Genomic DNA, 17,336 nt, shown 5'->3' on the forward strand with positions numbered 1-17,336 from the left:
TTGGGGTTATAAAATTATGTAGGCTAGGCGCTGTGAGAAAATATGTATGATCCTGAGAAAGTTAGGAGGGATTTGAAATAAATCACTATAGAGCATTTAAAGTTTTTTAGAACCTATTAGCTTAAACAATATAATACAAATACGATAGAACCACGGCCCTTAAACATGCTTGGGGCCGCCCGGAACTAGTCCCTAGCCAACAGCACAATTAACATGAAGGATGAGTCGATAATACATGTATTTGGACAGACTCAAAGCTGTTGATGGACATACACACAATTTACACCTGAGTACGATGAGAGGATGTGAATAAAGAACCTTTTTCAAGGACTCAATCACGCGTCGCTCAGAGCGGGACTCGAACCCAGGACAGTCCGACCCGATGGCGAGTGTCATACAAGTCTTATGTCGATGAATAACTCAAAGTCAGCTATGCTTAAGATTGACAACTCACATCTCTCCTTTTGGGTCGACCTGTCTATAATAATAGGGAACAAAAGTATGATGCCAAAAAGCTACTTCATATCTCATTGGAAGTGTAAAACTACTCTTCGATGGACGGAATCTTGTGTAAATGATCTTCTGGTTTCAGCGTGTACACAGAAGCTCTATTTTGTTTTGTTTTTCAATAATTCTTAAGTTTTGTATCTTTGATAATCCTTTACCACGTATACCAGTGGAACCCTAGATACGAGGTATAATTCCACCCTTGCCAATGGAAAACCCTATCATTTCTTTGTAAATCTTAATCCTTGAATAATGCTTTGAACGCGTTGAATAAAAGATTTATTCAACGATTGAAGAGAATTTTTAAAACATCATTTTTTTTGTCTTATAAGATAAGATGTAAAGGACAAATGATTAGCAATTAAAAATTATCTTTTGGTGAGCATGAATCCAACGGCTTCGAATTGTCATTGAAGCAGACGGAGAAAAACACATCATTGCCTTTTTCACCCTGGGTCAGAGTATAGGCCACAGACAAACAGTTTCCATCCTTTTCTATCCTGAGCTAACTTTTTTATCTCAATCCAGGTCTTACCACTTCTCTGTATATCAGCTTCTTCGGCTTTGTCTGTTGTCCTTCATAAATTCTGTCATTCCAGAAACTCTTCGGTCGCCCAAGCTTAAAAAAAGGATTTGGTTTGTCTGTCTGCGTTTCTGTAACGGTTTGAGTTTAACGGAAAGGGGTGTTAACCCTTTGCCAACCCCCAACCTGGAGGACCAGGTGACTTAAAGATGGGGTAATCACAGCTCATGGCGAATTAAAGAACTACTAGGTATCATACAATTGTTCACAAAATATCTAAGAATGTTACTCGGAGGGATAGAATAAACGTATTCTTTCATTTCTTTTGTATTTATTAAACTCACTATTGTTAATTCGTGCAATAAAACATACTTGAAAGCTCGTAGTCTTATTTGGCACAAATAAATACAAATAAAATGAAAGGATTGTGCATTCTTCAATTCGTTCATTATTCTGATGCTGGAATCGAGTTCCTAATATCAACCGGGTGTATCCATTGGAATCGACTGATTAATACGTAATCCAGCTTTAATCTACGGTACAACAGATATAGAGATAGATCTGACGTGGACAAGGAAATAGATACTAAAAGTTGTGTAGAAAGCAGTGGCAGATAAAGTGTGTTCTACAAAACTTTTCGTATTTATATCTTACAGTCGATAACCACAGGATAATGATGATGATGATGATGATGATGATGATGATGATGATGATGATGATGATGATGATGATGATGATTACGCCTTTTCCACGGCATCGTTAGATACCATCGCCTAGGCATTAAATGAAGGAATATAGATAATCCATCAAGCAAGATGCCTGATGTCAACAGAAATCACACATATTGTTCAAAGAAAGCAAATTGGGGGCTTTTAATCTTGCCCAATGAACAATGATGATGAAAGTGTCAAAAGCGGGGCTCGAACACTGGACCCTCGGGATCACGGTGCATTGCCATAACCACTCGGCAACTCCCCCCCCCCTACACACACACACACAGAATAAAATAAAATGAAATTGGATGAGTGCATGTGACCTCGTGTCCATTACCCGATAGATCGATCGATAGAGCACTCGCTTCACACGTAAAGGGCCCGAGATCGAAACTGGGTGTAGTCAAGATTTTTCTGACACCCCTGTCTACGCAGCAGTGATTGGGTAGTTGAGTCTGTTAGATCTAACGGAACGTACTTTGCGATAGACTAGCTTCCTATTAAAAGGGTAGCAAATATAACCCGGGATAAAATCCGGCTCCATTGGTCTAATCGCTTTGAATGACTTCTATTGTTACATATGCAATAGGAACTGTGAATGTGGATGAAAATTAAGTAAAGAAATGAAGAAGAAAAAAAAGAAGAAAAAGAATAATAATAATAAGAAGAAGAAGAAGAAGGAGGAGGAGGAGTAGAAAGGGGAGGAGGAGGAGGAGGAGAAGAAGTAGAACCAGTAGTAGTAGAGTAGTAATTGTAGTAGTAGTAGTAGTAATGGTGATGGCGGTAGTAGTAGTAGTAGTCGTAGCAGTAGTAGTAATAGTAGTAATAGTAGTAGTAGTAGTAGTAGTAGTGGTAATAGTATTAGTAGTAGTAGTAGTAGTAGTAGTAGTAGTAGTAGTAATAGTAGTAGTAGTAGTAGTAGTATTAGTAGTAGTAGTAACAGTAGTAGTAGTAGCAGCAGCAGCAGCAGTAGTAGTAGTAGTAGTAGTAGTAGTAGTAGTAGTAGTATTAGTAGTAGTAGTAGTAACAGTAAAGTGAGTGGAGCAGGCACTTATGTTGGTAACAACAAGATATGAAGTGAATAGAAAAGTGCCAGAAGACAATAGAGAATAAAAATTTTTCGCGGCGGTGGTGGGGTTTGAACCTGCGACCTTATTGGTACGACAACTCCGCCTGGCAGGTGAGAGCGTGGCTCTACCGTGTGAGCTATCCACGAACACAAAAATATTCGTTTTCAAACTCAAAGTCATTACTAGATCCCTCTCTCACCCACTTCTTGAGACCGCCGATTCGTTCGTACACCACCATCGCGAATAATTTTGACCAGCAGTTAAGCTTAATAGCCAATATTCTCAACACAAACATATAACATAGAAACGATTGAGACATTGAGTATGCTCCGGTGTATGGGGTGAATTTTTAATTCAGAAAAGTGAGTGGAGCAGGCACTTATGTTGGTAACAACAAGATATGAAGTGAATAGAAAAGTGCCAGAAGACAATAGAGAATAAAAATTTTTCGCGGCGGTGGTGGGGTTTGAACCTGCGACCTTATTGGTACGACAACTCCGCCTGGCAGGTGAGAGCGTGGCTCTACCGTGTGAGCTATCCACGAACACAAAAATATTCGTTTCAAACTCAAAGTCATTACTAGATCCCTCTCTCACCCACTTCTTGAGACCGCCGATTCGTTCGTACACCACCATCGCGAATAATTTTGACCAGCAGTTAAGCTTAATAGCCAATATTCTCAACACAAACATATAACATAGAAACGATTGAGACATTGAGTATGCTCCGGTGTATGGGGTGAATTTTTAATTCAGAAAAGTGAGTGGAGCAGGCACTTATGTTGGTAACAACAAGATATGAAGTGAATAGAAAAGTGCCAGAAGACAATAGAGAATAAAAATTTTTCGCGGCGGTGGTGGGGTTTGAACCTGCGACCTTATTGGTACGACAACTCCGCCTGGCAGGTGAGAGCGTGGCTCTACCGTGTGAGCTATCCACGAACACAAAAATATTCGTTTCAAACTCAAAGTCATTACTAGATCCCTCTCTCACCCACTTCTTGAGACCGCCGATTCGTTCGTACACCACCATCGCGAATAATTTTGACCAGCAGTTAAGCTTAATAGCCAATATTCTCAACACAAACATATAACATAGAAACGATTGAGACATTGAGTATGCTCCGGTGTATGGGGTGAATTTTTAATTCAGAAAAGTGAGTGGAGCAGGCACTTATGTTGGTAACAACAAGATATGAAGTGAATAGAAAAGTGCCAGAAGACAATAGAGAATAAAAATTTTTCGCGGCGGTGGTGGGGTTTGAACCTGCGACCTTATTGGTACGACAACTCCGCTGGCAGGTGAGAGCGTGGCTCTACCGTGTGAGCTATCCACGAACACAAAAATATTCGTTTCAAACTCAAAGTCATTACTAGATCCCTCTCTCACCCACTTCTTGAGACCGCCGATTCGTTCGTACACCACCATCGCGAATAATTTTGACCAGCAGTTAAGCTTAATAGCCAATATTCTCAACACAAACATATAACATAGAAACGATTGAGACATTGAGTATGCTCCGGTGTATGGGGTGAATTTTTAATTCAGAAAAGTGAGTGGAGCAGGCACTTATGTTGGTAACAACAAGATATGAAGTGAATAGAAAAGTGCCAGAAGACAATAGAGAATAAAAATTTTTCGCGGCGGTGGTGGGGTTTGAACCTGCGACCTTATTGGTACGACAACTCCGCCTGGCAGGTGAGAGCGTGGCTCTACCGTGTGAGCTATCCACGAACACAAAAATATTCGTTTCAAACTCAAAGTCATTACTAGATCCCTCTCTCACCCACTTCTTGAGACCGCCGATTCGTTCGTACACCACCATCGCGAATAATTTTGACCAGCAGTTAAGCTTAATAGCCAATATTCTCAACACAAACATATAACATAGAAACGATTGAGACATTGAGTATGCTCCGGTGTATGGGGTGAATTTTTAATTCAGAAAAGTGAGTGGAGCAGGCACTTATGTTGGTAACAACAAGATATGAAGTGAATAGAAAAGTGCCAGAAGACAATAGAGAATAAAAATTTTTTTTGAGTTTTTTTGACTTTGAGTTTGAAACGAATATTTTTGTGTTCGTGGATAGCTCACACGGTAGAGCCACGCTCTCACCTGCCAGGCGGAGTTGTCGTACCAATAAGGTCGCAGGTTCAAACCCCACCACCGCCGCGAAAAATTTTTATTCTCTATTGTCTTCTGGCACTTTTCTATTCACTTCATATCTTGTTGTTACCAACATAAGTGCCTGCTCCACTCACTTTTCTGAATTAAAAATTCACCCATACACCGGAGCATACTCAATGTCTCAATCGTTTCTATGTTATATGTTTGTGTTGAGAATATTGGCTATTAAGCTTAACTGCTGGTCAAAATTATTCGCGATGGTGGTGTACGAACGAATCGGCGGTCTCAAGAAGTGGGTGAGAGAGGGATCTAGTAATGACTTTGAGTTTGAAACGAATATTTTTGTGTTCGTGGATAGCTCACACGGTAGAGCCACGCTCTAACCTGCCAGGCGGAGTTGTCGTACCAATAAGGTCGCAGGTTCAAACCCCACCACCGCCGCGAAAAATTTTTATTCTCTATTGTCTTCTGGCACTTTTCTATTCACTTCATATCTTGTAGTAGTAACAGTAGTAGTAGTAGTAGTAGTAGTAGTAGTAGTAGTAGTAGTAGTAGTAGTAGTAGTAGTAGTAGTAGTAGTAGTAGTAGTAGTAGTAGTAGAAGAAGAAGAAGAAGAAGAAGAAGAAGAAGAAGAAGAAGAAGAAGAAGAAGAAGAAGAAGAAGAAGAAGAGAGTTACATCATGATTCACGTATATATTTTTTAAGATTTATGTAAATAATGCTAACACGACAATGGAGTGTTATATCTCACTTCAATTACATTTCGATAATCTTAGTAAAAATTTACTTTCAAATATTAGATTATCATTCCTGTAACAGACTTCTCTTTGAATTCATCTGAAACGAGTGAATACTTTTCTTTTGTCACGTAGCCACTTATTATAAACGCTGATTAATTCAATCTTCATTACTCACCTCTCTCAAAAGTTGATACCTGACGGCCATTTCACTCCTCATATTATCTAAATTTTCGAGATTTATATCTTACTCTCTGGACTTGTGGAGCACTTCATTAATTTTGATTTCCGCCATCAAGACTCAAGGGTTTGATTTGTCAACTTTGCAAGTTTAATCACTGCCAAGACTGTATCAAACCCGGGCCGGTCGGAGGAATAACTGCAACTACTCTCAGACTGGAAGTGGAACACCACGAGTATGCACACAATATCTAACAAATACAATCATCTCATGAAGATCGCATATGATACGTAATATCATCAAATTGTCATTTGTAACTGTGATCACCATTCATTTATCAGAAGACTCATTTCATTAAATACCATTTTTTAATTCATATCATCTAAGACAACTCCATTTATTCTCTTTTTTGTTGTTGTTGTTGTTGTTGTTGTTGAAGTAACTAGTAAATTCTGGGGGCCTTATTTGTTACATATTTATTCTAAAAATGTAGTCGAGTTTGATCTTGAGCGCTCTTCAGACCATGATCAGGAGGAGGAGCAGGATATTAGGAATGATTAAATTATAGTAATCACCAGTTTACAAATGAGTCTAGATCTTAGTCAAGCTGATATCCTTTCAAAAAATTATTGAAAGAAAATAAACTGATGATGCTCTACTCTGCCATATGCAGAACAGGCAGGCATGAAGAACAGAACAACAATATCAGAGTATAGTATATATCATTTCTTATTAACATTTCAAAAACTACATAAATGAAAATGAACTGTGCCCAAGTCAGTAAAGTGAACAAAATGTTAGAAAATCAGAAATGTTTAGTTAAAGTCAGACCAAATGATTTAGTTACGTAAAATTCAGAAATGATATGCTATACACAACATTTAAAGACAGATATTGGTCACTGAAAATGTCAAAGAATAACAGGAGTTTTGGAATCCCGTCTAATTTACGTCTAAATGGAATAGGGGCTCTATATAATGAGGATCTGAGTGCGGCTATGTGGTCTTGTGGTATGACACTCGCTTTCGGATCGGAAGGTCCTGGGTTCGAGCCTCGCGCTCGGCGCATAGTTGAGTCCTTGGAAAAGACTCTTTACTCACTTTCTCTCACCGTACTCAGGTGTAAAATGAGTACCTGGCCGTTAACAGCGTTGTCTTTGTCCGAAAAATTGTAATATCGCCTAAAAGGCGGCATGTCCCGTCCTACATGTTAAATGTTGCTGTTGACCAGGGACCCCTTGTAAAGCGCCTTGAGCACATTTAGTGGATATTGCGCTATATAAGGCTCAATTTTTTATTAGCTCAATTTAATGAGTGCAAGGTAATGAAAGTTAATGGTATTATGAAAACGATCTCGTAAAACGAGCATAGAAATTTATAATTTGATTCTGTTTATAACAAATAAAGTTGTATGGAAAGCCATAGAGGTCTACGCGTAGTCAGGTTAAAATACGATAGAGGGAATTATTCTTATGTGAGCGTGTTATATTTATCAACACCATTTTATTTTACATCAGTTACTGTTTATAATCAAGTCTGTGAGTTTTTTGGCTTGAGCAATGAATTTATTTCTTTGAATGGCGTAATAGTCGCTTTGCATAAGGTCAATTGATGCCCTAGAGTGCCAGTAATTCAATACTGTCTCACAATAAAACACAACTCAGTAGTGATTTATAATACCAAAAAAAAATGCTTTTAATTTTTCTACGCCACAGGGGTCACTGGCTGAGTTGAAAAATTAGTATTCATGTTTGTGGCTAAAGATACTAGGAAAGAGAAGTCGAAATTTTATAAAATCTTCTTGTTACAGTTTCACCATGATTTCATTCATACATTTTTCCGTGCTCGATGAATCTTTTGTGCTAAAGTAAAATTTAAAACTTTCGTTATTCTGTAACAACCCCCTCCACTTATGTATGAATAAATCTGCTAGACTTTGTTTATTTTATTCTGAGGCGATGGGTTAAAATGTGACCGACCGCTACAAAACGGTATGATGTCGTGATGAGTTGAATGAAGAAAATTGAGTATATCATGGTCATAAGCATGAAGTGAAGTAGTCCTTCACAGCCATTAGACCCGTGGAGTCAGAGTTCATCCCGGTTTCTATAACGTGAAGCGGACATTAGTAATCACTTGCTATCATGTTGTACAGGAAGCTAGTCTAACGCAAAGTACTCTCCGTCAGGTCGAACAGACGTTAGTACTATTCACTGTCGGGTGGACAAGGTGGCAGAAAAAATCTCGACTGCACCAAGGATCAATCTTGGCCCCTGTGTTGTTGAAGTGAGTTCTGTACCTACTGAGCTCTTGGGAGCCTCTATAAGTATGAACGATGACTTAAATTTATATCTTAATTAGGACAATTGAGCCGTAATCTGGAAAAAAACAACAACAAAAAAAACAAAACAAAAAACAACCCAAACATTTTCAAATTTTGCCAGAATTCAATCGATTAAACGAGAACATCATTTCAATAACTCTAAAATCTGCGATTTCCTTCAAAAACTAATTGAAATCCCAGGTTTGAAAGCTTGTGAAAAGATGAGAGACACTTAAATCGATAGATATATTTGAATCTACTAGTCTTTGACCAAAAATATTTTATGGAGTATTTTTTTCTCGGAGTAGGCAGACCAAGATGTAGTTTCTTAGTACGGCTAGGCAGTTCAGCGGTACGATGTCTCGCCTTGCCATGTTTTGTCAAGTCATGTTAAGCGTGAAGGGTGATAGTATCGTGGAAGCTTCTGATCCCAACGTTGTGTCTTTTGATAAGCCACGTAACACACATTACTTCACTCTACTCAGGTGTGAATGAGTACCAAGCTACAGGTAGTGACGGATAATGTAAGAGTGTTCGTACAAAAAGGGTGCCTTACAGATACTCTATGAAATAGAAACATGGTTTCATATGGTTTGGTGCAGTACAAACAAAAGGTCCATGTAAAAGCGCTTTATTATTGTTTGATCTTAAAGCAAAATCTAACATTTCAAATTATTAGTAATTTTTAAACTAAAGATTCACTGTTAACCATTCTGTAGCGGTCGGTCGGTTACATGAATATAAAAATAGTTTTTCCCTTTTGTGAAGTCTTATAATATTAATGGGAAATAAGAATGTTGAACTCTGATGAGAATTATATTAATGGGTTATCTTGCTATGACTTATATACGATTTGCACTTATTTGCAGACATGATAACCCAAATTCTTACGGGCTCATTGTTGTAATGGAAATTCTCTCTCAAACCAATTTTTAAAGAAAAATTGTACAACGTTACTATGACGTTAAAACAAGCCTATGACTGTATTCGGGTATCAGAACTGCAAATATATGTACATTGCTCGTATTCCAATGATTCTGAATATGCATATTTTGCAGACTATTTAATTGAGCTTTATATAGCGTAATATCCACTAAATGTGCTCAAAGCGCTTTACAAGGGGACCCTGGTCAACAGCAACATTTATCATGTAGGACGGAACATGGCGCCTGTTAGGCGATATTACGATTTTTCGGACAAAGACCCGACTACAACCTTGAAAAGTCGTTGTAGAAGTACGAATTCTTGGCTTCAACTGCATAGATTGGCATTTTTTGATACGATACTATATTTTAGTTATGAAAGTTTCGGGCCTGTATGCATCTAAGTCGCTACCGTTTTGTTGCTGGTTTGTATGTATGTCTGCATGTATGTATGTATGTATGTATGTATGTATGTATGTATGTATGTATGTATGTATGTATGTATGTATGTATGTATGTATGTATGTATGTGTGTATGTATATACGCTCATTTCTTTTGTATACATGTGTAGAAACAATGTGTAAGCGTGTATGTTCGTGTATGGCTGTGTCTGTAATGTAAATGTGTTGATGTTCATACCATGAACCGAACTGAGCATTACTTACCTCACATAAATTGCCTTTAATTTGGACAATAAAAATTATTCTTATCTTTCTTCTTTTTCTTTTCTTATTTCTTCTTCTTCTTCTTCTTCTTCTTCTTCTCTTCTTCTTCTTCTTCTTCTTCTTCTTCTTTTATTATTATTATTATTATTATTATTATTATTATTATTATTATTATTATTCATTATTATTATTCATTCATTCATAGAAAACTGAAATTATTAGTCATTTCTTTAGTGACCTGCGGCTTTAGCAAACAAATCTGAACCAGAAAAGGGAAATGGATTGGTCACACCTTCAAACAACCAACAACAGACAATACGAGACAAGCTGTGGACTGGAACCATCGGGGAAACAGGAAGGTTGCAAGGTCAAAGAAAACATGGAAAAGGTCTTGTGAGGTGAAGTTGGCTGGAATGTCCTGGGGAGAGATGAAGAAGAGGACAAATAACAGAATACGCTGGAAATGAAATGTCCTGTTGAAACCCTGTATTCCACGAGGAATGTAAACGATAAAAACATTAATACGTCATATAATGTCTGTCTAGATTTTAAATGATGTTTTAATGTTATTATTGTCTTTGTTATTAGATGAAGAAAGGTTTTGAGCCCGAAACTTTCCATGTTTGGTATTTTGTCCTTCTTTTGAAGCTGTTATATTCAATTTTTGTTCATTATTTTAAATGATTTATACATATTTGAGATCATAGATAAGATTTGTTTATTGTTCTGTGTAAAGTTTGTTTTTTAATTGTGAACCCCCACCCCCCGCTCTCCCATAGACTTGATTTAAGTCTGTCAACGTTCCGGCCCTACATTTTGTTCATCCACATAAGTAAAGAAATGAAATCAGGCATTAGAATCGTACCACCTACCGGGTAACGTCTGTGGTGTCATGGTAGCACGTCGGACTTGTAACCAGGATCCTCATCCAAGGCAGGGTGATTTTTTGGGATGTTTTTTTTCCTCTGGCATTTTTCTTTTTGCTTTGTCTGGCACTGTTTGATACACACCTTTTCAGAGACCTTTATGGGATAGAGTAGCACAGCGGTATGGTCTTGGCTTCTTAGCCAAAAGGTACCAAGTTCGCCTACCCGCCTCGTTTTATGGCCTTGATCAAGTCCCCTCGCCCTAACTCACTTTTTGGCGCTGTATTTCGGCTGATACCTGGGTTATTCCAGTCTTCCCTTGGAATAGACCCCAATGACAAATATTCAGTAGGGGATGAATAAAGGGGATTTTAATATTTTTATTTAATCTAATTTTTGATATATTTTTAATCATCCTACACATATGCTGGCTCCTTGTAATCTTACATAGATTAATTTGTCGAAATATCAATGGAGCTTTTCAAATGTCTTTGTCCTCGTCTTTTTGTTTTTAAATTTTGTGTTTTGAGATTTGGGTGAAGTTAACCCTCTCCTTACCAGCCATTTTCAGAATTTTCCCCAAAACGTCACACGCACCCAACACAAAAACAGACTTTTCTTATTCAAAGAGAAAAGCAACAAGCACATATTATCCACAATATTGATCTCTTTTACAGAATGTCAAGTTTTTATAGCTATAGCAAAAAGAAATTAAATCTGGATGAGAAAAGTGACGGTTGCATCGTAACAAATGTGACGATTTTCCAATAGGTGGTAAGGAGAGCGTTAACAGAGGAAACGGGCACCATTGTGACAATCGTAAGCAGTAAATCATCTCAGCTATCGAGTAACCTCTATGGTGAGACGGTAGCAAGTCTGGCCGGTAATCAGATGGTCTGTGATTCGATCCCGAGTCGAGGTAAGCCAAGTTATTTAGATTTAATGTTGTTGTATTTTTCTTTATGTTATGTGTTGCCCTGTTTTATGAGCACCTTTTCAGAACAACTACATCGTTGGCACCAAATGAATACAAACATTTATAAAGCGGATTTCCACGGGTTTAACATAATCTATGCCCTTCATAATGCTTCTAGCAGGTTATATTGGACCATAATTAATTGTGCGGCTATCTTGTCTAGTGGTATGACACTCGCTTTCGGAACGGAAGGTCTTGGGTTCGAGCTGCCCTCGGCGCATAGTTGAGTCCTTGGAGAAGGCTCTTTACTTACATTCTCTAACCGTACTCAAGTGTAAAATGAGTACCTGGACGTTAACAGCATTGCCTTTGTCCGAAAAAAATGTAATATCGCTTAACAGATGTCATGTCCCATCCTAAATGTTAAATGTTGCTGTTGGTCAGGGACCCCTTGTAAAGCGCTTTGAGCACGTTTAGTGGATATTACGCTATATAAAAACTCAATTTATTTTATACAATACCAGTCAACTGTCAGCGTCTATTTACAATATTCTTCGTTGCCTATTGTCAGGTATCCCTTCACACCGGAGACCAGTAGGGCAGTCTATGTACAGTGCCTTTGGCAAGGACACAATTTCAGGACCCAATCCGGTACTGAACATGCTTAATATAGCTTGACTTTTGTGACAAGACGGAGCGCCATATACTTAGCCACCAAACCATCTTCCTATTTGATCACCTCTCGGTTGACAGTCGATTAGAACTCATCTTGAATGTAGTTTGTTTTGTTGTTTGTTTTTAAGGGTTTTACGGGGCTTGCAACAGATTAAGGTTATATCAGCGCCAGTAAAAAGGAAGAAAATGGGATAGTAAAAAGTTCTAGAATTACAACTAAAGCACAAAAGAAAAGGTAAGACAAAGGGGAATAGGTTCAAAAAGGGAATAGATGTATATTCCAAGAGCACACAGTCAATGTACTTAGTTTGAGATACCTAAAAGTCTCATCCAGACACAAGCACAGGTCCCAACTTAGAGGAATACATTCAAAAGTTTACCAATCATATAATATAATATGTAAACTAAAAATAATACAAAGCATAACAGAGAGATGATTTACAAGAAAAATATATCATCTCCCAAAACTATAACTATACATTCGACTATATCTCTCCCAGCCAAGGAACTCCGGCAAGGATCAGGACAGAACTAAGTAATCTCATTCCAAGACAATGACAGGAAACAATTGGAAAACGGGTATGGGGGAGGGGGGGATAGAAGACACAGCATGTACCTCCCTGCCCACTATGGGAGGTCAGGATCCCCACCCAGGAATGTAGTTTTGTAACGACTGGACGCACAAGTTTGAAATAGAATTGATCGGAGAGTTTACATATTCGAACTAGATAGTAATACTCTGATAAAGACAACACTCTAACATCGATCAGTCATCACCAAAAACATCTCGGCTAAAATCTAGAAAAACCTCTTTACAAAACCAAAATAGAACCCTTTGACCTAAAAAAAAACAAGAATGAAAAGATAAAGAACAAACAAGAAAGTTCATGCAACTTTATTGATAACCGTACCCAGTGGCGTGGCATGCTTACAGTATAAGGTGGTTCCAGAATCAGAAGAAAATTACTTAAAACATTCTATATTTGTAAATAGAAAAGAAATAGAAAGAAAAGAATGACTTACTCAAATGAGTAAGAGGCGGTATAGTACCATTTCTCAGTTTTATTTTTTTTTAAAATGCTGTAATCCATTTTAAAAGATGGAGCGATGCCAGGCACCAAATCAACCAATATTATAGCCACGCCCCTGACAATAGGCAACGAAGAATACTGTAAACGGGCGCTGACAGTTGACTGGTATTGTATAAAATAAATTAAGCTTTTATATAGCTTAATATCCACTAAACGTGCTCAAACGCTTTACAAGGGGTCCCTGACCAACAACAACCTTACCTCAGCAAATCATAGTATCAAAACTCACTCACTTAATCCTCTTAGCGGCGTCGGGTGTTTGAGGCAATGGCAATGGATCATCAATGTGCTCGAACCTTGGTGTATGCGTACGCTGCAGTCTGTAGGCTGAGGCGCCGGGCTCTCAGTTATTCTTCTCAAGGCTACCTTAAGTGCGGTTATGTGTCTAATCGTATGACGCTCGCCTTCTGATCTAATGTCCTGAGTTCGAGCTCCGCTCAGAGCGCGCATAGTTGAGTCCTCGGAAAAGGCTGTTTACTCACATTCTCCCACCGTGTCCGGCTGTAAAATGAGTACCTGGCCGTTAATAGCGTTGTCTCAGTCAGGAAAAATATCGCATTACAGACGTCATGTCTCGTCCTACATGTTACGTGCTGCTGTACCCTTTGTAAAGCGCTTTGAGCACGTTTAGTGGATATTGCTCTAGATAAAAACTCAAGCTGCTTAAGTGTGCCTCAGTTCTTGGTTTTATTTTTGAAAATATCGAATTGAGAAAATAGGAAGCGGGCACTGGTGTAAGATACAGATCTGAAAAGTGTGTATGGAACAGTGTCAGACAAAAGCAAGACAGAAAAGTGCGAGTTTAAAAAAACAATCCCAAAACATCAGTCTTCCTCGACTGGGGATCGAACCTCAGACCTCCTGATTACCGATAATCCTTAGTCAAGGAAGAATGTTTTTTTTGGGATAGTATTTTTCTTTCTCGTTTTGTCTGGCACTTTTACATACACACTTTTTCAGATATTTTCCCTGGTTTTAACAAACTAATTAGACAACAGTGGTCTACGTGCAATCACAACAGATCAAAACATGACAGAACAGCCTAAAAACTATACAATTGAGATTATTAAGAGTCACAGACATTTGCCCTCACGTCTCAAGGCAGGACGTGGACCACTGAATATTACACTGTTCCAAGACTTCAATATTTAGTGGCTACCAAACAATCCACAGCTCTGATGAGAACTTCCTAAATCAGCTTGATGACGCATACGCAGCCTAAATAAGCTTAGAAGACACCAGCAAAGCATCATCTTTCAACTAAGAACACAACACATACCGCTCAACAACCATTTAAGCAAAACTACAAAAGACACATCCCCTTCCTGCCCCTTATGTCAACACCCCAATGACACAGTAACATACCACTTCCTTGAATGTCAACCTCTTGAAGACCTGAGATGCACATTACTCCCACCAAATCCAAGCATCAGTAACACACTTTATAGTCACCTGGAACAACTACAAAAGACGTCTAACTTCTACGTCATGCACAAGACCGAAGGGCTAGAGCTCAGGTGGTCGCTGGTTCTGGGATAGTAGTAAGTAAGTAAGAGGCATACGCAGAGGTGAGATCATCGTGATAACAACTTCGGCATTTATATAACAAAAAATATCAAACAATGAAAATATTGAAACATTACGTTAAAGCCAAATAGCAAGCTGTTAAATTCATGTAATTATTACTTTTTACAGTCCTCATATTCTTGTTGCTAAGTAATTACCAATGCTTATTCCATTTCTAATATTTATTTGTGGTTTGCTTACTCTGCTGATCTTACAGGTGACCTTAAATGGATTAACCTGGAGTGGTTTAGATTCCAAAATTTGAATTTCTTGTCCAAAAAAAAAGTATTTTAACATTGGTTAATTTTAAATGTTTTATTGTGGGAGATGAATAAAGTTGTATTTTTGACAGACATAAATTGGAATCTTACCTTGCTGATCATATCAAAAATAAAATCAGGTTTTGGCATCCGGTTGACCCAATACCCTCTGGTTGACCCAAGGCCATCTGGTTGACCCCAGTATGATAAAATGATTAAATTATAACTGCTTCAGAAAATAACAAAATACCACACGGGACGTTTCGGGCTCAAAACCCTTTTTCAGCCAATAACAAAACACAATAAAGACATGAATACATTACAAAATTCCAGAACGATGCCAGAGATATCTGGTAGGTCCTCTCCGTAGAAGAAATATGATATACATGGTTTTCAGGCGTTGTTAATGGCAGCGACGTGGCATAGCTGTATGCTCTTTGCTAGGTATCCAAAAGGTACCCAGCTCATCTCTCCGTAGCTGTATGTGACTTTGAGCAATTCACTTCGTCCTAGCTCACTTTGCGGCACTGAAGCAGAATATAATATATTAAAAAAGGAGGTGACTTTAAAAAGTTTCCAAGACATATCCAGATATAAATTGACCCAACACTCTCTAGAAATCTAATGGACGCTATAAAATCAATAGAGAATATTTGAAGTTTCGTGTTGTTCTATGGAGAAAACAAGACAGGTATTTTCCTGTTTAAGCCTCTTAAAAATTGGCAAAGATTTGCCAGTTTTCTGAATGATATCAAGGTTAGTAAGACAGCTCCTCGGATTTCTCTTTGGGGAAGAATAAAGGGGACTTAATTCTAATTCAAGTAACTCGTGCATTTATTCCTTCATTTTTATTGCCTCTCAATTGATGGTTGATTTGAACACATTTTGAAGGATGCAGCAAATGCAGTTTTGTATCGAGTCGAAACACGTATGTAGAAAAAGAAATTGATCGAAGAATTAACAGAGTCGAACAAAAATCTTACAAAGAACACAACGTAGAACAAATTCTGGTTGATTCCATTAAAACTTACGCCGGGTAAAACCATGACTGCAAGGCTGGGTACGAAACCAATTAAATTGCACCCCAAAAAGATTGCAGCTGTGGTGTTGATGAATTTGATGAGTTCAATATCTTTGGATGCCAAGGATTTATCAGTGTCTTTGGAGCTATCATTCGAGTTCTGTAACCGCCATTTCTTGACTTTTATAAGATTCTGTGTCATCAGTGCTGAGTTTATTGCAACGATAATGACAGCCACAGAGGGTAAAATCTGATTTGTTATGAGTTGTTCATAATATAGTAAAATCTCTGAGGCTGGCTTCTCTTGTATATAAGCTACAGATTCGTTGAACTCAGGCTCAAAAACCCACACTAGAGATGTGAATGAAGAATAAAGAAGTTGTAGAAGCAAAAAGAAAGTGACGATGGATGTGATGACAAACTTTGTAATTTTGGGAGTAAACATCAATTTTACTTTCAAAGGAAAAATAACACAGAGGCTTCTAATCAGAGATATGTAAACCGTTGTCCAAGTACTCATATTTTGCAATGCGATATGCGCGTATCCAAAGGTTATAGCAAAGGCGGTACATGTGTAATACTTGGCAATGCCGTCTGTGTATAGAACGATGGAGCACAGAGAGTGTGGAATTAATGCAGCACATGACAACAAATCACAGATTGATAAAGAAATAAATCCAATGTTTGTACTGTCATTCTTCACGCCTTGTTCTATAAACACCCGGATGTTGATTGTATTCGTGACAACACCCATCACGTTTAGAAATAGCATCGTAAACCACAGTGTCGGTTCTATAATATTCCTTACTTGGTCACTCAACACCCCAGTATCTTGTAAGGCGTTATAATCAAAGGGGATGGTTGGTTTGGTCATTAAATTACTCTCTGTCTCATTCATTTTGGCTGGGCTGTACTCAAAATTATTTGATGTCACGTGGTTGGGACAGGTATCGATTCTAAAGAATGTCGATTAGTCGTAGTTTAGCATTTCCCGAACTCACCAACCCCAGCTGCCAAGGTTTGTAGTGTGTTTTTGTGTGCACTAACAATTTAATGCGCACTTCCATATATACGCACAGCACCGTTTTCCGAGTTAAACAAAAGTTTCTACCGTAGTTTATCCATGAGAAAAGGAGAAATTGATTAATTAATATTTTTTCTCACAAAGACG

At 38.1% G+C, this 17,336-nt stretch overlaps 1 protein-coding gene across 1 annotated transcript; it reads right to left on the bottom strand.

The window, feature by feature from the left end:
- Window positions 1-15,992: 15,992 nt before the first annotated feature.
- On the bottom strand, window positions 15,993-17,063 carry LOC144966321 (uncharacterized). Its single transcript, XM_078902624.1, has one exon. The coding sequence runs from the start codon at window positions 17,061-17,063 to the stop codon at window positions 15,993-15,995; it is 1,071 nt and encodes a 356-aa protein (XP_078758750.1).
- Window positions 17,064-17,336: the final 273 nt, after the last annotated feature.

The sequence above is a fragment of the Berghia stephanieae genome, chromosome 1, assembly GCF_034508935.2.
Source record: "Berghia stephanieae isolate SIO BIC M18660-M18661 chromosome 1, UCSD_Bste_1.3, whole genome shotgun sequence".
Classification (NCBI taxonomy): Eukaryota; Metazoa; Mollusca; class Gastropoda; order Nudibranchia; family Aeolidiidae; genus Berghia; species Berghia stephanieae.

Excerpts from the sequence above, each read along its gene's own strand:
- LOC144966321 (XM_078902624.1), bottom strand. The coding sequence starts at position 17,063 with ATGAATGAGACAGAGAGTAATTTAATGACCAAACCAACCATCCCCTTT.